This window comes from Aedes albopictus, chromosome 3, assembly GCF_035046485.1.
Source record: "Aedes albopictus strain Foshan chromosome 3, AalbF5, whole genome shotgun sequence".
In the NCBI taxonomy this organism is placed as follows: domain Eukaryota; kingdom Metazoa; phylum Arthropoda; class Insecta; order Diptera; family Culicidae; genus Aedes; species Aedes albopictus.
The window spans coordinates 2,560,554-2,581,680 of NC_085138.1; the positions used below are offsets into that span (position 1 = coordinate 2,560,554).

Genomic DNA, 21,127 nt, shown 5'->3' on the forward strand with positions numbered 1-21,127 from the left:
GCAAAGAACTACTATACTGCAGGGCTCCTCGAAGGAATTTCTGAATTACTACTTCTGCATGAACTCCTGGAGGAACTACTGGAGAAATCCATAAAAGAACTCATGAAATAATCTCCGAAAAATCTCCATGGGGCTTCCTGTTGGAATTTCAACTGGATTCTCCGAAGTAAATTTAGGAGGGATCCTAATTTTCAGGAAGGATCCCGGAAGAAACTCCAGGAGAAATTTATGAATTTCTGTAAGTGAGGGGCGAATCTCAAGGGCGAATCTACGTTTTAGCAGGAAAAATCTCTATCTCTGTTATCGTTAATTTTAGGCGTTTGATGTCTTCAGGAAAGTTGTTTGCATTTGTTTGCTGCATCTTTTCGAAAAAAAAAACAATTCAATTAGGGTGGTCCCTCATATATTATTTCAGAAACTCCATCTAAAATTCTTTCGGGAGGATTCAGAAATTCCTCCTGGAGATCCATCAGGAAATGCTTCAGAAGTTCCCTCAGGAATCCCTACAGGTGGTGCTTTAAAAATTTGTCTAGGAATTTCTCCAGGGGTTCCTTCTAAAGTTCCTTCAGGAATTCCCACAGGGATTAGTCTAAGGGTTACTTCAGAGATTCCTCCAGGAGTTCTGGGATTCGTCGTTCCTTCAGAGATCTCTCCAGATTTTACTTAAGAAATTTTTACAGGAAGATCCAAGGACACCTCCAGGAGAATCCATGGAACCATCCAGAATTTTCTTCAGGTATACCTACCGAAGCTCATTCAGGGATTAGTCCAGGAGTTTCTTCTAAAATTTCTCCAGGCGTCCCTTTGGGAATTCTTCCAGAAGTTCCTCCAAGAATCACTCCTGGAGTTCATTGGGAGATTTTTTCTAGTAAAATTCGCATATGCCTTCAGGAGTTACATTATAGTCACTCCAGATGTCATTCCATGGGAAATCCTACAGGGCGTCCTCCCAAAATTCCTTCAGGGAATTCCTCACGGGATTCCTCAAAGGGATTCTTCCAGGAATCGCTCCTAGAGTTCTTTCAAAGATTCCAGAGGGTACTAATTGCTTCTTTGTTTCGCCAATGTTAATGGTCAAATTTCGGTCATGCCGATTTACGCCACCGCCTACTCAATGGTAAAATTTAGGGAAAAGCTTCAATACTTTTTGGAAATTTTCGAGAGACAAATTTCAATAAAATTTCTCGGGATTTCAGTACTATCATCGTAGAGCAACTTGGTGGCGTAATGCTATAGAAATTCCAATGAAAAATATCTCGAAAAATCACCCAGATAAGCTTCTCTAAGGATCCCTAGAAAAAATGTTGAGATATTTATGACGGAACTCCTGTAAAAATTCCTAGGAAATATTTCTAAATGAATTTCTTGAAGCATCCGTGGAGAACTAAGAAGGAATTTTTGAAGAAACCCTTGGAAGCTTTTCTAGAGAAATTCTTGGAAAAATGTTTGGAGATTGCTCAGAAAGAATTTTTGAAGCAATCCATGCAAGATGTTCTGAAATGGAATTCGTGGAAGATTTCCTGAAAGCAATTTTGAAAAAACTCCCTGGAAGATTTTCTGAAGCAATCGCTGGCGCAGTTTATGAGGAAGTTCTCGGTTATATTTTATAGAAATCCTTGGAAGAATTTCTCGTGACTTCAGTGGATGATTTGCTAAATTAATCCTTCGATAGTTTTCCGAATGAATCTCTCAAAGAATTTCTGAAGTAATCACTAAAGGATTTCTGAAAAAAAAACATGTAAGTTATTTTAAAATAAACTTTTGGGACATTTCGGAGTAATAGCTAGCGGAACATCTGAAACTAATCAAATATTCGGAGAAAATATTATAGATATTTTTAAAATCTGAAATAAAAAGTTAAAAAAATTGTTTAGTGTTAATTTTTCAATACTGAAATGTTTTAGGATTGTGATATAGCATAGTAAAATAATGAATCAATAAATTTGTATAATAATTTTCATTTTATTCTCCATACAGTTTTTCTGATCAAGTTTTCCTGCTTCTTTTCAAATCACAAACGGTAAGCTTACTCGTTCTGTTTTAAACAAGACTAAATAGCAATTAACCTATCTCTCTACTGTTTACAACCAATCCTATACGTACTGTCAACAAGAGTAAACCTAATTAACATCGAATCGTATTTGTCGGTTCATTACTGTCAGAGGGATGGTTTGCGATGAATAAGTCGTTTCTCGGTCAATGTCGTGACAAAATGTGCATCTCTTTATGTTTTTTCGTTTCTTTGTCCCAATCGATAATGGTCCTCCAGTCTACACGCGAATAAATTATTATGAATTAAATAACCACTCGAATTAATTTAAATAAAACCATAATAAATATGCGAGATTTCTCATTTTGTCACAATTTGTGTAAAAAGGTCGCGACGCTGCTCTTTTGAATAAGTTAGGGTTAAATAAGTTTAAACGTTCGTTACGTGTTCGTCGTCATCCGTTCACGACTGCATCGGATACCGGTGAATATTCATTGGGTATGGTTGCGAAAAGTTGCGAATCAGTTCGCTCTAGTTTTGTTGTTTTCTTCCTGCGGCGCTAATCTCTTTTACTCTAAAGGCACTAAATACAAACGATACTGTCTTGCTAACCTTTCCTTAGGTGGATCGTTGCTCGAAACCTGCGCTCTCGTATCGTCTTCCTAATCTTCCTTTGGCATTTCAAAATACGGTTCAGATGTGTATGAATGTGGGGCTAATTTATGTTTTCAAAATTTTCACGTGAGGTCAGGTCTCATGTTACGTCGGGTCTATCCTCAGTTCCAGGAATGCCAACGTTCAAAGTACAAACATGTTCTAGCTACTCACTGATGATTGCGTTGAAATCCTTGTCACCATTGTGGTGGGTAACGTATTCGTACTCTATACCATGTGTTGCTTCTGAATTAACTCAATTTTAATATAAAATCTTCATAACCACCAGATTCTGTAGCGTTATAGATTTCCTTTTTCCACCGACTTTAGGCTCACGCTTGATGACACACGAATCGGGCACAGTCATGCTGCCTGATGGCATCGGTTACCTCGGACAGGTGGCTAGTCAGACTCGCTCCCAGTGTTGGATGCATCCTAAAAAGAGCGTAAAGGAACACTTAATAATAGGCTACAATTCAATTGATTTTCCAATATCTTAATCAAAAAAAAAAAAAAAAGAAAGAAATATGCAAAAAGACCAACATCTGATTACTGTAAATGTGAGCAGTAGCAGTCGGTGTTTCGATGTTTCATAAACCTTGAATTATGGGTTCGATGCCCGCTTCAATCGGAGAAAACTTTTCTCCAAACGTTGTACTATGTATGTATTGTCTGTTATCTTGTTCTAATCTATGTTCAGTAGAGTGACTCATGCTGATGACTCCCTTCTCATTTCGTGTTCTATGACGCCACAACCATGCCCGTGCAAATTTTCAACGGAATTTCTCATTTTACTTATGTCATTTAGGAAAAAATAGAGTCTCTTACGAGAAAAACGCAAAAAAAAGGTTTTCTCATATAAACTCCCATTTGAATACTACTGAGCAACTCTCGCTGAGACCGGCCCTCTAAATAAGTTACCATTTGACCAAAATCGAGTGGCCTGCAAAAATGGTTGTGGCTCGAACTAACGGGGGTTCATCAACTCGAGTAATCAAATGCATTTTTCTTACTTTTTTGCGAGGACTTTTGAAAAATCGCCAACTTAAAAATTTTTGATATCAACGCGTAAATAGTGGGCCGGTCTCAGCGAGAGTTACTCACTAAAAGAAAAGGGAATAAGGGACAGTATACTATATTGCCCTACTAGGGGCTGATACACAAATAATGTCACGCAAAATCGACCTTTTTCAACCCTCCCTCCCCCACACTTGTTGTGTTGGGCTTCATAACTTTTTGTATGAGTCGTCACGTTTTTTTTTTTATCTAGTTCGTTTATTTATGGCTCAATCGTCGAGTCGTCACGTTCTGCAAAACCCACATCCCTCCTAAGAGCGTGACGTAATTTGTGTACGGCCCCTAGATGGGAAAAACAAAATTATTACAGGTTGTGTTATCTTGTTGTAATGATTTTTGTAACAACAATTGTTATAAAACATGTACCGTTAGTAGTTGAAACAACAAAAAATCTAACAAAACTCGTTCCAATAAAAACAAAAATATGACAAGTTGAGATATAATCACAACAAGATTATATCAACTTTCGTTAGACTAAACTTGCGAAATCATAACAAAATAATGAAAAGTTCTGTTATATATTTCAAAACAAAATTGCAACAAGTTTTGTAATAAATCTCTAATCTCGAGTGACCAAAATAACAAAAATAATCTATCTTTTTCACAACAACACAAGAAATCTTATAAATTTTGAAATAATTTGTTCGCAAAAAAATATAACAAAGATTGCAATAAATGTGTTATGAAATTATGTTTGAGCCAATTTTATTATAATGCATAATATATCTATTTAAATAAGGGCCCATATAGCCGAGGCGGTAAACGTACGGGTATTCAGCATGACCATGCTGAGGGCGACGTGTTCGATTCCCGGTCGGTCCAGGATCTTTTCGTAAAGGAAATTTCCTTGACTTCCTTGGGCATAGAGTATCTTCGTGCCTGCCACACGATATACGCATGCAAAATGGTCATTGGCAGAGGAAGCTCTTAATTATTAACTGTGGAAGTGCTCATAGAACACTAAGCTGAGAAGCAGGCTTTGTCCCAATGAGGACGTTACGCCAAGAAGAGAGAGAGATAGAGAGAGAGAGAGATCTATTTAAATAAATGGAACAAATGTTGTTATAATACAGTTACTAAAACTATACTAAATTTTAATATAATTTTGCTATGGATATTTACATGCAAAAATCTTTATAACAGAATTATATCACCTATTGTTATTTCTAACAACAGTTGGCATAAATTTGTTATGATCTTGTTGTGTGCTTCTGGTCGGGTATTCATCTAACTACTGTTTCCAGGACGTTGGACAAGAAGATTGTCGTTGTGATTGTGTTGTTCATCAATGGACCTCCGTTAATTTCAATTTCTGTTAAATTTCTCTTATCGCTCGCTTTTCTCACAGAAAAAAACTCATTTGAGACAACTTTACTTCATGTTTATAACCTCTGGAATTTGTGAGGCGACATAACATCAAAAAACTGTGATCATTACATGACTATAATTCTTCATTACACCAACAAAGCTAGCCATGAAACTGCTTGACACTTCTCAGGTTTTTTTTTATCTGTATTAACGAGATTTTTAGCCCTAGGCTAGTTCATCTCGGGACCCACGCTTTACTTCCCTTCCGAAGGAAGAACTCACATTTTGCGAGTTTGTCGGGAGTGGAATTCGATCCCAGGTCCTCGGCGTGATGGTCAACTTCTCAGGTTATTTTGACAGACTACACACATGCACGAAAAAGACTGTTTATTCTCATTTATTCTGCTTAGAGGGATCGAAAAGTCGGTACAAGGATGGCTACCGTGTTCGAAGTGATTGCTGGCCGGAAAGTTTTTAAATGTCTTTCGGTAAGTTTTTGTGTTATTATGTTGGTATGGTGTTAGTACCAATGGATTTGAATGCTGTTTCAGGTAAGCGAAAGCGAAATCCAACGGGAAAGACAGCAATATCAGTGGCAACGGAGGTGCGGCGGGATCCGGAAAGTTGACCGGCTGTGAAGTAGCATCTCTTTGAAATACAGTGAATTATTATTACCTTGAGGTGAAATTTTGTGAAATAAATGTGATAAAGAAACAACATCGATAAATACAAAAATGCCATTACGTTGTGAAAACGTCAACTTTTCACTGAGCAAAAGAACGTTAAAACGACCTACTTTTTTCAATAAAACAAAAGTGCCGAAAAGTACTACTTTTCGACACTTGTGCTTGAAAAGCAGCATTTTTCGACACTTTTGCCAAAATTTTGCCATTTTTATTTATTTTCGTGTGTGTGATTTATAGAAGGATGAACTGCATGTCAAATGAGGTTGATTGACCATGACACTCAGTCCTCATCTGGTATCCCTCAGTCGTACCTCGTTCTGCAGAAGTATGTAACCTAGAAAAAATCTTATTTAATCTCATTTTTCGTAATGACAAAAAATTATGTATGCTACTCATTGCAAAACTCGATTTTTTCAGCACTCATTGTATTTGTCTATCTCGTCAAGCCTCGTTGGATAAATGTACGACTCGTTCTGAAGATAATGGAAGGTATCTTTTAAAAAGAAATTCTTCCAAAAGATAGCGCTGGGATGAAAAAAAAACCTCCGTCAGGGCCCCACAAAATTTCACTTCACGAAAAAAAAAAATAGTGAAGCAGAAAAAAAGTAGTGCGAGAAACTTCTCTTGATTTGGTTTGTATCACAAGAATTCAATTTACGATCTACTGGCAAGATGTATGCGATGTGTTGTAATTATTCAGAAGAAGTCTGTTATTGGCGAATTTCGCCCCAAATCGTATTCGTAGTTGGCAGCACCCTTTCAGATTACAATGAATCTTTCTGGGTGTGTAGACATTGACTTGATATTCCACTTTGTATACTTAGGGGCTATTCATAAACCACGTAGACCAAAATTTGCCCCCCCCCCCCCTCATCCCTCGTAGACTTTTGTCCATACAAAAATTTGAAAATATAATGCAAATGCTCCGTAAGAAAATAAAATTGTACCCAAAGTAAATTGAATATTGCTCCATAGAAAAATTAAATTGCACCATGATTAATTGAAATTGCATCATAGGAAATAGATAAATGCTCCATAAGTAATAATACAGTCCTGCATCATATAAATTATGATTTGCTCCATAAAAAAATGAAAATTTTCCATAACTTCAAAAATCTGCACCATTAAAGTGGTGCTATGTAAAGCAATTCAGCACTACCGAATTTAAATTATGACAATATGCTATCTATGGGGAATTTTCATTTTTTTTCATGGAGCAATTGATATTTTATATGGTGCAATTTGATAATACTTATGGAGCATTTATCAATTTTCTATGGTGAAATTTTAATTTTTTATGGTGTAATTTAATTTTTCTATGGAGCAATATTCAATTTACAATGGGTACAAATTTATTTTTTTATGGAGCATTTGCATTTTATTATGGAGCATTTCAGCATTATTTATTGGTACAAAATTGCACTTTTAATGAGAAAGCTTTATATTTTGCCGATACCTTTTCTATAAAGTAAGGAACGTTTTCAATTTTTATGGGTAACATTGCACATCTTCATGGAACATATGTTCTTTCTTTATGGAGCGCTTTTTGATTTTATATGGAGCGTTCCTTTTTGTTTATGGGTGTAATAAATAGGCTGCCTTTTGAAAAGGGCTAAACTTTTTTTTACCGATTTTTTTCAAATGTGTTCAATAAAAAAACGACTACTCCTACAAGAAAGGGATGATTTTCACAAAATACGTCAAGTTTCATGGAAAACATATTGAAACAACTCCAAATTGAGTCCTACACTGAAAAAAAAACCGTTCTTAAAAAATCAAAGTCGATTTACAAAAAAAAACACCATCTTCAATTTTCACGGAATTTTGTCGTAAGATAGATAAATATGTTCCCTACCAACCGTCTGTGCACCACAAGATGGGGACTTTTAAGGAAGAAAAGTTTTTCTAACAAAAACTTTTTCAAGTCTAAATGATTTTTTTCAGTGTCTTTTGTTATCAAAAACTAAACCAGTGAAGGTCATAATCATCCCAGAATCCAATGAAACACAATTTGTTAGGAGATTTTGTCTCATTTATTCAGTCACATCAATTTTTAAATTTAAATAAATACTTAAATGTATCTTTTATGAAATTACAAATTTCGTTCCAAATCGTATACAGAGTTGGCAGCACCCTCTTAGATTACAATGAAACTTTTTGAATGTATAGACCTTGACTAGATAAGTCATTATGATTGTTTTTTCTAGTACATGTAGAAGTACATGTGAAAGAATAATATCAATAATGAAACTTGACGTATTTTGTGACAATCACCCATACAACACTTTCTTATAGTCAAGGTGTACACACCCAGAAAGTTTCATTGGAATCTGAGAGGGTGCTGCCAACATTTGTTTGAGTTGGCGCCAAAACCGTCTATAATTTGTCCAGCTATTTATGAAATTTTAAATTTTGCCTCCAAAACTTATTAAAAAATGTGCAATTGCCGGAAATCCTGAAGAAAATCTTCGACTGAATTCTAGAGGAACTTACAAATTCTATCAATTGCAGAGTCAAACAGTTCCTGCTGAATTTGAGAGCCTTTGGAAACATTTTGAAGATTTTTGTTGGAAGAATAAGTATTTTTTTAAATTTAGAAGTATTTTTGGAATTCCTGAGTCTGATTTTACTAGGCAGCTGACGACTTATTCAAATCGGAGAACACCAAAACAATTGATTTTTTTTGTAGGAAATCTAGCAGATTATTTTGAAGAGTTTCAGTTCGAACATTTTGAGTTGAGAGATTGGCTTACTGAAATAAGGATGAATCCATAGTGAACTTCTGATTAAATCCATAGATTCCTTGAGAAAATTTCAGAAGCAAATTGTGGAGAAATGGACTAAAAATTTACCCGGGTTTTCCACTCAAGATTTTTAAGAAATTTTACAGGATTTTTTTTTTTTTTGATATTTAGCCAGCCATCCTTTCGGGAATTCTCTTAAAAATTTCTTCAGCATTTTCTAACAGAAAATCATTTTTGATTTTAGAGTTTTGTGAACCGCCCCTAGCAGTCGCGCTAGAACAAGTTTTTGTGAAGTAGTCATTCTTTATGGTGATCAACCAGCCACTTCTTCAGAGATTGCAGCAGGGATTCACTAGAAATTGTCTTTAGATTTCGCAAAAGCGACACAACCGATTGAACTACATTTTTTTTCTGATTTTTTTTTTCAATTTCAGCTATAAATTCTTCTTGCGGTTGGTTGCTAGGGTTCTCCCAGAATTTTTACATAGATTTCCTCCTCCTGGCATTCCTTAGCGGGTTCGTCCCAGTATTCCAAGGATTCCTTCTAGATTCCTTATGAGATTTCTGCTGGGATTCTCCCAGTATCCCTCCAGAAATGCCCAACATGCCCGGGGATTCAACCCGGATATATTCCCGGTATGCCTGCAGGGGTATCTCCCGGGATTCCACCCGGGATTTTTCCTGGAACTCCTCAAGATATTTATCTCATGATACCTTCTTAGATTCGCTTTTGGTTTCTCCCAAGCATGTTCCCGAATTTACTCCTGGATTTTTTTTTTATGGAAGTTACCACTTAATTCCTCCCGAGATTTCACCTAGTATCGTTCCAGAGAATCCCCCTTGGGGCTCTCCAATATAATTTCTTGCGATATTTCTCCAGAGGTTCCTTCCGGTATTCCTCCAGGGATTCTTTTTCGAAACTTTTTCAGGGATTTCTCCCGGTATTCCCTGAGGGACTTTTTCCTAGACTTCTTCAGGACTGCTTCAGGGATTCCACACATAATTCTGTCAGGACTTTCTTCCAGGATTGAAACCTAAACCTCCAAGATCCTTTCAGAGATTCCTTAAGACATTTCTCCCGGGAGTCTGTCAAAGATTCTTTCGGGATTCCTGCAGCAATTCATCCCGATACTTTCAGGGATTCTTCGGATTTTTTTGGGCATCCTTCAGAAATTCCTCCCAGCATTTTTCCGGCGTAAGAAGCGTGAAAAATATTGAAAAAAAACCAGAGCTCCTCTCCCCAGAGGGACTTATTACGAAGTCTCTCCCAAGAGTCCTCTTGGAATTCCTCCGTTTTTTTTTTCTCTGGATTATTGAACTTAGCAAATTTTTGAATCTCCTTCGCGGAATCCTAGAAATATGATTCATCCTGACACCCCTCTGTGATTGTATAAAAGATTCCGCCCAGGATTCCTCAAGAAATTTGTCACCAGATTATTCCAGGAATTCCTCCGGGAATTTGTCGGATGAAGCTAGTAGCCAGGAGCAGCTTGGTAGCAAAGGTGCTGAAGGAGCTCGGCGGGCTTTGGATCCAGGAGGAGTATGGAAACAAGGTAGAGCTCGGGATACGTCGGATCTGAATGTGATGAGGAGAAGTGTAGGAGTAGGTACTCTTTGGGGTACATCATACAGCTCAGCGATCTAAGTATGAAACTGTTTTTAGGTAATGTATGCTGAATACGTTGTAAATAAGTTGTGTACCTAGATTGAATAAAAGTGTTCTGGTAACGATATCCTGCGGATTGAAACAAAAAGCCTTGCCTACGGATTCTTCCAGGAATTTTCCTAGAATCCTTTCAGGGAACCCTTCAGAAACGCCCCTCCCCCCTGAATTTCTTGCGGAATTCCTTCAGAGATTTCTACAGGAATTTCTCCAGCGGTTCCTCCAAGAACTTCTCCAAAAATGCCTTCAACGGTTCATTCAGGAACAAGTTCATGAACGCCTTCAGAAATACTTCAAGAAATCACCCCTGCGATTCGTAAAGGAATTCATCCAGGAATTTCTCAAGGATTTCTTCCAGAAATTCCTTTTGTGATTCCTAAAGGAATTCCTCTACAGATTTCTCCAATGATTTATGATTTATGAAATTGACCCGGAAATTCTTCCAGGAAATTCTTTAACGATTTATCCAGGAAATCCTCCATAGAATCTTCCAGGGCATCCTTCAGAAGTTCCTTAACGAATTTCTACAGGTATTCTTCCAGGAATTTCTCTGAGACTTCACCAGGATTTCTTCTTAGATTTATCTTGCAATTCCTCCAGGAGAACCTCCAAGGAATCTTCCAAAGAATGTTTCGGAATATCCTTCAAGGATTCCTCCAGCGGTATTTACAGGAAATTTTCCAGTGAATCTTCCGAAAATTCCTGCAAAACACTCTCTGGATTTTTCTCAAGAATTAACCTAAGACTCGACCAGCAAATCCTCTTATCTTTCTTCCAGGGATTATTCATGCAATTTCTCTAGAGTTTTTCATTAGAATTTCTTCCAGGAATTCCTCCAGGGATTCCTCCTGCGGGTTTTCAACGAACTCCTCCGAAAATTCCTGCAAAAAAAATTTTCTGCAATTCATTCAGGAATACCTCTGAGGCTCCTGTAGGAGTTCCGTTAAGATTGTCGGAGGAAATACCCCAAGGATTCCATAGAAAAAAATCCTACAGGAAATGTTTCAAATGAAATCCTCTAGGAAATGTTTCAAGGAATGTTTCAGAAATTTCTTCAAGATTTTTTTTTCCAAAAAATCGCCCGGAATCACTTTCGGGATTTCTACAGAAATACCTCTAAGGAAATTCTCAAGGAATTTCTCTAGGAATTCCTTCAACTGTTCATCTAGGATTTTTCCACTGATTACTCCAGCAATTCCTTCAGGAACCCCACAAGGTAATCCTCTAGGAATTCTGTCATCTTCTTCATCTTCTTTATGACTCTATGTTCCCTTTGGAACATGGCCTGCCTCTCTTCAAAAGTATTGGGCAAATTGACTGAGACATCGATTTTTGTGAATCGATTCAAATCCGACCAGCAGAATCGATTCACTGATTTAATCGAATGCTTTGAATCGATGTTTTCACATCGATTCAATTTTATACAATGTTGCAAAACCATAAAATGATCCGTTTGCAGCATGGAGTACAAGTTGGGATGATTTATTTGTCTAAATAAATTCAATATCAAAAGTTGAGATTGTACATCGAACCGTCTCTGAAGAAATTCCTGGATAAATCCGTGGAATAATACCTGAAGCAAACCCTGCAAGAATCCTTGGAGGAATTCCAGGAGAATTTCCTGGAGGACTACCTGGAGAAATTCTTGGATGTATGCCTGGAGCACATTCTTGAAGGAATCTCTGGATGAACTCCAGGAGGATTCTCTAGAGAAAATCTGGGAGGAATCCCTGAAGAAGAAACATCTTGAGAAATTCCTGGAAGAATCTTTAGAGAAATTTCAGGAAAAATTCTTTGAACAACTCCGGGAGGACTTTTTGGCAATGCCTGGAGGATCTTCTGGACCAGTTCCTGGAGGAATCGCAGGTGGAACCCCTGGAGAAATCCCTAGAAGAATTCTTGAAGAAATCCGTGAATAAATCTTTGGAGGAATTTCTAGAGGAATTCTGGAAGGAATCCCTGGAGAATTTTCTGAAGAAATTCATAGAGGAATTCCCCGAGAACTATTTCTGGAGTAATTATTCGAGGAATTTCAGGAGGAATCGTCGGAGAAATTTCTGGAGGAATCTTTGGAAGAATCCTAACAGGAATCCCTGGAGAAAAGCCTGAAGAAATTTCTACAGAAATTCCTAGAGGAATTCCCAGAGGAATTCCTGAAGGAATCCCTTACAAAAAATCATTGAGGAATTCCTGAAAGAGTTTCTAAAGGAATCCATGGAGTATTTCCTGGAGAAATTCATAGAGGAATTGCTACAGGAATTTCCGAAGGAATTCCTGGATCAATTCCTGGAAGAATTTTTGGAGGAATTCCTGAAGAAATACCTGGGGTAATCTCTGGAGTTCTTGGTAAAACTCCCGGAGGAGTCCCTGAAGAAATATCTGGACGAAATCCTAGAGGATTGCCTGGAGGAATGTCTGGAAGAATACCTGGAATAATTCCTGGAATAATTCTCGGATTAATTCCTGGAGGAATCCCTGGTGGATTTTTTGGAGAAATTTCTGGAGAAATTGTCGTAGGTATTGTGGAGGTATTCCTTAAGGAATTCCTGGAGGAATGCAATCTCAAGAAGATTTCTTGAATTAATGCCTGTAGGAATCTTTGGAGAAATTCCTGGAGACATGCATATAGGAATTTCTGGAGGCATCTCTAGAGAAATGCCTTGAGTAATCTCTGGAGGAATTTCTAAAGGAATCCCTGTATACATTACATGGGGAATCCTTGGAAGAATTCCTGGAGGATTTCCCCGAAGAACTAATGGAGCACTTTCAGAAGGAATTTCTGGAGGAATCTCTAGACGAATTCCTTGAGGTATCTCAAGCGGAATACCTGTAGGAATCTCTGGAGGAATTCCTAGAGGAATATCAAGAGAAATTGCTAAAGGGATTCCCGGACAAATCCCTGTAATCCATGTAGGGATTCCCAGAGGAATCCTGGAGGAATCCCTTGAGGAGTTCTTGGAGGAACCCCAAGAAGAATTCTTGAAAAATCCAAGGATCGATTTCTGAACAAATCGCTGAAATGCAAAAGGTAATTTTGAAGGAATCCCAAAAAGAGTATGCAGAGCAACTTTTGGAACAATCCCTGTTGCGGTTCCTGAAAGAATCCCTGAAGGAAACATGAAAGTAATCCCAAGAGGAATTCCTATGGGAATCTCTTATCAGTTCCTGAAGGAAGTCTTAGATTAATTCCTGGAAGAGTTTCTGGAAGAATTCCAGGAGGAATTCCTGAAGAGATCCCAAGAAGAGTTCTCGGAGACATTTTCAAAATAATCCTGAAAAAATCACAGAAGGAATTCCCAGGTGAATCCCTGGAGCAATCTTGGAGAAATTTGAAAAAGAAACCTGCATCCCGGAGGAATTCCTTAAGGAATCTCACGAGAGCTGTGCTATCAAACTCCTGGTAGAATTTCTGTAGGCATCCCTGGATAATTCCTCCAAGACTATAAAATATACTCTGATTTTCATTCAGGATTTCCTCTGAGACTCTTCCAGGAATTCCTCCCTCCGAAATTTCTCCAGGAAATCCTCTAACGATTCCTTCAGGAAATTCTCCATGGAATTTTCCAAGGATTCCTCTAGGGAAACCTATAGGAAATCTTTCAAGGAATTTTCCAGAAATTCCATTTTTTTTAGAAATTTCCCCAGGAATTACTCCAGGAGTTCTCCAGGGATTCCTCCAGGAAATCCTCAAGGGACTCATCCAGGAATTTCTCCTGCATTTCTTCCAGGGATTCCCCCGAGGGTTCCAGTACAAATTCCCCACAGATTCTACCAAGAGTTTCTCTTAGATTTCTACAGGAATGCACTAAGAATACGAAAGGAAATTCTCCGAGGATATCATACGTAACTAGCCTTACAATCCAAAGCGAGGATCTTAAAAGTCTACACTTTGAAATGGCATCCAACATCTCACCAATATGGAATTACTTGGAAAGTGTCGGAAGCAGCCCACCTCAATGGTATCACATTTGCAGAAACAATACATTATCTGACAGTATCACACCACTTATCTCTCCTCAAAGTGTAGCTTACTTCCCATCATAATAAAAAAGATTTCGTTCACGATTACGTTAAAAATAATCATAAAAATCGACAACAGTCACCACCAACAACGAGTACAAGAACCTGTGTAAGCCATCCACGAAACCACTTTCACCTGTTGCGCCGCCGATCACGCTACCATTACACTTGATTATTCCAAGTTGTTCCAGTAACACAAAGATCACCGAGATCACAGAGCACAGTTGACGCTGGCGCGCCGGAGAATTTCACCGCATTTTTCGCACAGGTCCTTTTATGCCCTTAGGGATCGGGTAGATGGTGTAGTGCTGCTAAAGCCGTACTCTTATATGAGTGCTGACGATGACGTGTCGTCATCGGGCTTAAAAGTTGAGTAATCGCTAAAGGGGGATCAGTGCCGAATGGATTACTGGCGTGTAAGGTCTGCTTTAAATTTTATACTTTGCTAATGATGGCATCTTTGTATATGCTCACAGGATTTCGCGGTATCCGAGGTGACGCTAAACAGCGTGGTGTACCAATCGTTAAGTCGAATGTATCGACGTGCTATCGATGGCGCCATTCAGCAGGCGCATTTTACGCCGATCTCCTTCACGAACCTACCGATGCGCGAAAGACCGAAAACAGAGGAATGTGGAATGAGCTCGCGAATTTGCGAAAGTGAATCATGAAGTGGCGGCAGAGGAATGGAGGAATCTGATGGAAATGTGTCCATGGTGGCAACGGGCAACGGAGGAAGGTACCACAAAACATGCGCTTTTTCACCGCGGGCAATGCCTGGACCTACTACTACAACATACTACAATGCTCGTTGGCGTTGGGTTGGCGAATTAAACAAAAAATAAAATAAAACGAGCATGCGAGAGCGCACATGAGAAAGTTACGTGGAAGCGGCGGAGTGCGGCGAGTCGAGCGGGGAGATGTTTTATAACTGAATGGGAAGGCGTGTTGCGTTAAGGTGAATGATAACCCCTCCGTGCCTGGGAAATAGCAAATAAGCTGACAATCGACCGACACACGGTTGCTGGCGGAGAAAAGTCCTTGCGGCAAATTCCAGCGCGTCCGAGGCCCATTACGCACATTCGCCGTTTACTGGTCGTTGAGTGTTGCTGTGACCTCATTTTCAAATGCAATCAAGAGTTTTGATTCGCTTGAAGGTTTATGGCTAGTAGATTTGTTTGGACCCTGTTATAGAATTATGGACATCCCTAGGCTCTACCCACGATGTTCAGGTATCCGCCTATCGTGGACTAGATGCTGACAAAGCAGTGTCATCCTTGGAGACACTGAACATAACCTCTACACCAGAATACCCTTTGGACGCCGAGCATATTGATGACACGATAAATCGATACCGGCGCATAGTAACACCGATCATCCAACGCAGCTCAGAACAACCAGGCCAGTTGCCATCCGGTGAACTTTTGCTGACATCGAGAAAGCATCAAACTCAATCGGAGGACACAGGTGTGCCCTCGGTCTGGTCTGGCTCGATCAGTTAGTTGTAAGTGAACTTTTGAATCGATAGGTCCAATAGAAATGAAGTGTTAATAATCATTTTGAAAGCCCTTCTGGCCCAAAATAAGTGTTAAGGGGGCATCCATTCAGAACGTCACGCTAAAAATGGGAATTTTTAACCCTCCCTCCCCCCTTCGTACAAGTTTTTCCTATACCTAATACACTACTTGTCACACTTTTCAGAATCCCCTCTCCCCCCTCTAAGCGTGACGTACTTTATTGAAGACCCCTAAGAAGTGTGAAATATAAAATAATAAAAGCAATGAAATAAAGTGATGGGATGAGTGTTAATTGTTGAAACAAGTAGTTTTTTTAAAAACCCTTATGTGAAGTCCCATCCATTTTTATAGATCGAACATGCTTTGTTCCGGATTGATGTGATCAAATTTTAATTTTCTCATGCAATATTGACCCAGTCTAACAGATATAGAGGTTTTTTTTTAATTAGATGGCAACATTGTTCAATAGAACTCTGTCATATTCGCCCGAAAACCATCCACCCGAATGATAAACGCCCGGATTCCAATCGCCCGAATAGACCATTTGCCGATTGGTCGGATACTAAATACACCATGGCCTGTCTTTAAACATTCATTATGTCAAACCAGAAAAATAAACTTGTTCTTAGAAATTGCAAGAAATCGGCGGATGACTTTCGGGCGAATGGTCCTTTTGGGCGAATGACTTTCGGGTTTTTGTCATTTGAGCATTTGGAATTCGGGTGAATGGTTTTCGGGCGAATGTGACAGAACCATTCAATAGGGTGGCCCACACTTATTTGAGAACAAAAAAAATCAAAAAATGGTAAGTCTTTCCTCCTCAATCAGTTGTTTCGGAGTCCCAGAGACTAAATTTAAAATTTAAGCGGAATCAATGAGTGTGAGGGGCACTCAACGAACTTGATGCTAGTATGAGAAATTTTCGCCAAATGTTTGCAGAAATCAATCGTTTAATTGATAACAGCTTTGGTATTCTTGTAGATAACTACAGTGACCCCACACCGATGAATCACCTTAATTTTGTACACTATTTATGAATCACCATGTGGATCAAATGAGTGATCCATAAACTGTGGTCATTTTTGCCGATTCATAAATTGTGGGGTCACTGTATATCCCTTTCGGGACGGTGCGCAAAAAAGTGAAATTTTCATACAAATTGCTCAACTTTGGCTCTCCAGAACTCTTAGATTTCCCAAAAAAAAAACAATAATAATTTTTCCTCATTTGAAAGAACTAGGGTCTTGTACCATTTGGGCAGGTGTACCTATTTTGGGCACTTGCTGTTATAACTAAGTCAATTTCAAACCGATTGATTCGAGATTTTGTGTAGAGTTAGATACTGTACGTACCTACCTCTATACGAAAATTCAAATAAATCCGTTTGAAATTGTCTTAATTATAGCGGCAAGTGCTCAAAATAGGTACACCTGCCCAAATGGTACAAGACCCAACTGCTTATCTTTCGATTTCTAGCTTTGACTACCTAAGATAAATCGAAAATAAAATATATGCGACAGATAAAACTTTTTCATGTCTTACGGTTTTTGCCCACTTTTTGTTTACCTTGTTGCGATAAATTTCACAGGCACAAATTTCATGTAAACAAAAATTTGTTTACACACAATCAAGTATAAGTAATGGCTGAATTAATGAAACAGTTTACATCACATAAAACAAAGTATAAACCGATGAAAAAAATATGCAAAACTGTTACCGCTCAACAGCACAATTGTGTTGATTCGTCACGAAAGGGATATGCGCAACCAGTGCTGAAAAGTTATTTCGTCATATCTAAATTCAATCACCTACAGCTCATTTAAGAAGCTGAACCTGAGGATATGGTATATGAAAAACTTGTGCGGCTAGACCAGATCTGCATGAATGTCTCGGAAAACCGCTATTTTTCGAATATTTAAGGTAAATGTCACGGACTATCTTCGGAAAATGCCAATGATATGTACGGTGAATATCATTTAGCATTTTTTAAAGATAGTCCGTGACATTTACCTTAAATATTCGAAAAAAGCGGTTTTTCCGCGACTTTCTTGCAGAACTAGTCTAGCCACACAAGTTTTTCATATACCATATTCTCAGGTTCAGCTTTTAAAAGGAGCTATAGGTGGTTGGATTTAGATATGAAGAAAAATTCAGCACCGTGCGCAACAACTTTGTCGAAGACCGCAAAGTTATTTGACGGCTACGTAAAAAGTGATATCGTAGGTAACCGAAAAATCGGAAACCTATTATTTCTGCATAACATTTCGCTCAAATTTTGAACGTAACTTCTGGGAAACCAAGCAACTGATTCTGCTGCAAAAACCTTGCCTTTTTCAAATTTTATATATTTTTTTCATCCTCCTAAAGACCGGATCAAGCTTTTCATAAAAACGGACGCTTTAATTTTAAAATTTACCTTCTCTTCATTACAAGTTGAAATTTTGGTAAGAGTTGATTAAAAGTGGAAAATGTCTTATCTCCACGACTTGGAACTGTAGCTTTGCCAAACGGCAGCACCATGCCGAAAAAATATCAGTAAACTGAACGATATCGATCACCCACGCAACCAAATCTTCCAGTACACTGAAAAAAATTTTGTTGTGGAAACTACCGATTCCATAGTGAAATTAATAACCGTACCTATGATTCTAAACCGACAACAAAATCTGTGAAGTTCACTGAAATATGCTTAAAGTAACAATGCATTGCAGTAAATTTTACTGAAAGCGTAGTAGCTTCAACATCAAAATATTGTTAATTTTTCCTGGACAACCATCTTACAACACAGTATAATGAAAAATACGATGTCCAGCTGTTAAATTTAGATTATTTTTGGTAATGTTAACTGCACTGCTAGTTAAACTGACAGTGTTTTAGTGGGATTAAATGAAAATTGTTGTCGGTTGAGAATCATTGGTACGGTACATTCCACAACAAAATTTATTTCAGTGTAGCTTCAGTAAGGGAGCGTCCATAAATGACGTAGCATTTTAGGGAGAGGGGGAGTCTGGGATTGTGTGACGGTATAGGAGAGGGGTGCATGCTACAAGAGGAGGGGGAGTAAAAATCGACCAAAAAAGACTACGTCATTTATGGACCACTAATTCCAACAATGATAGTCCAGTCGCATTGCCTACGTATAGTGAATCCTAGACCATTCCCTTAACTAAAGCCCAACTCCTAACGAGGTAGTCGGTGAGCCTCGGGCTTTCGATATAAAGAGTTCATCCCATCCCCACACCCTCAAGTAGGATGAATTGTGTTTTTTCTTGTTCAAGAGCACGATCAATGGCGCTTAAGGTAAGGCTTGTTTGCTAGACACATGGTGTAAATGCCTGTACTCCACCCCTGAAGTAAAATGGCCCATGGAGTGACGGAAAATGTATAAGCTACGCCACTCCCTATGTAAGTGTTCCAATGTACCAAAACCAACACAATTGCATGATTTACTCTGTTACACGTATGCACAATCTGAATCTTGTCACATCACTCGTTTATAGCCAAATCTAAATCATCCTTTTCCAAATATCCAATACCTTGACACCTGTGAGGGCTTCGATGAGTCCTCTTTTAAAATAGGTGTCATATCCATTGGCGTAAATAGGGGGTGGCCTGGGGAGCCTGCCCCCTCCAGAGTAATCCATCCCAGAAAAAAAAAAAAATCATGAGATTCAGGCGATACTTATCTTTGAAGTAGTTCTGGAGTTTTCAAAATCTATATCGACATGGCTATGCCACCTCCATCCCCCCCCCCTTCCCTAGACCTATGATCTAGTTACGCTCAACACATCCTTTTCTATTCTCGTAACGGAGTAAGCGTGGTCGGCAATGGAGGTTTTCATATCTTTTCTACTTCAACCTCGGATTCAACAGCTGTTCGTTCCCAAATTTCTATCCAGAACCCGACTAGAAAATTATATCTAGTTCACGGGTTCCCAACCGGTGGTCCGCGGCCCCCTGGGGGGCCGTGATGATAGTCCAGGGGGGCCGCGGTGTTACCAAAAAATATAATAAATTTTAATTCTGTTTGGTGCAAATAATACCAAACAATAATTTTGTATCTTTGTTTTGCGTTTTTTTTCTATATTGGTAATCAGTAACACGTGAAAATAGAGATGGGTACAAACCAGTGATTACCAGAGTGGGTGGAAATCGGGTCGAAGCGAGGCGGAAATACTGCAAAAGTGGCGTTTTTTTCAGTAGTTTCAAGAAACATGTATAGATGTTTATTTATTCATGAAGATTTTATTCCCTAATATTTCTAGGATTTTTTTCTTCAAGATTAAAAAAAATACTTGTTCAAAACATCTCAGAAATCAAAGTTGGTACATGTATGGAAACAATTTTTCTAAAGGCTAAAAACATTGGAACTCGGAAATCTGAATATCTATGAGGATTTTTTTAGGGTTAACCATTACCAAACCCTCAACCGCCTTGAGAGCCTTGAGAGCGACAATTTGTAGAAACAAATTTTTAGTATAAAACGCTTTCACAAGAAAAAATTATCGGCTGCGCCGCTATTTTTAAAATACGACTTAAATTGAAAATACATTGCATCATTGTTTACGAATTGTGAGTGTCAAATAAAAAAAAATATCATTGATCATCGAAAATCCCTCCCATAGTAAATTTCTGGCTACGCCACTGTACCCAAATAACTCGGTTTCGTTTATTTAATTCATATTTTTTCAAAAAAAAAATCATTGGGCCCCAGATGCTTCGACATTTCTTAAAGGGGGTCGCCACCTTAAAAAGGTTGGGAACCCCTGATCTAGTTTGTATTATATTGTTTTACGATGTTATGGTTATTTTCTATAATCAATTATGTTATTATTCATTTATGATGTTAAAATAAATCGTAAAAAATACACTGGCGTGATTAGGAAATCAACATATTGTCATGACAAAACGAGATATAAATGTCTGGTTCAATACAACAAGTTTCTATCATAGTTTGATGCAACTTTGTAACAATACTATCTGAAAACCAAAAAATCAAAACTAAAGTATAAACATTAGTTTTATCATAATGTGTTATAATTGCGTTCTACACAGTGAATCAAAATTCAACCATCGCGCAACACTAATGACAATGTCGCAACCTGTATTTGTTGCGACAATCCACCCAATGTGATATAAGATTGTCCCAACTTGGAAATAATATGATAAACATCGTACACCCCGAGTTTGGAGATTTTTCAGCCTTGCATTGCTCGTCTCGACCGGTAACTTCGAGTCGGTAAACACTGCAACTCTGCTGAAGATCTATCATCAAACAGTTTCGACTTTGGGTTTGTAATAATTGATTATTCACGAGTTGAAAAGCTTGCAACAAATTCAGCTTCCGTTTTGTCTGCAACAAAAATGTTCGAGATCATGTCATTATCTGTTACCAGCAGGGATAAAGCCAGTTTGGGCAGTATGAGTTATAGCATACTTGCCGATTAAATGTTGGTTCATTTCATTCG

The 21,127-nt window shown here is 38.3% G+C and overlaps 1 protein-coding gene across 7 annotated transcripts in view; it reads right to left on the reverse strand.

Moving 5' to 3' along the window:
* Positions 1–1,938: 1,938 nt before the first annotated feature.
* The window catches only part of LOC109411235 (uncharacterized), a 61,120-nt gene continuing 41,931 nt past the window's right edge, over positions 1,939–21,127 (reverse strand). For all 7 annotated transcript variants that reach the window (XM_062842295.1, XM_019684747.3, XM_062842294.1 and 4 more), the window contains exon 4: positions 1,939–3,079. In XM_062842295.1, the coding sequence (XP_062698279.1) occupies positions 2,977–3,079 (103 nt within the window). In that variant the 3' untranslated portion in view covers positions 1,939–2,976. The remainder of the gene's footprint in view (positions 3,080–21,127) is intronic.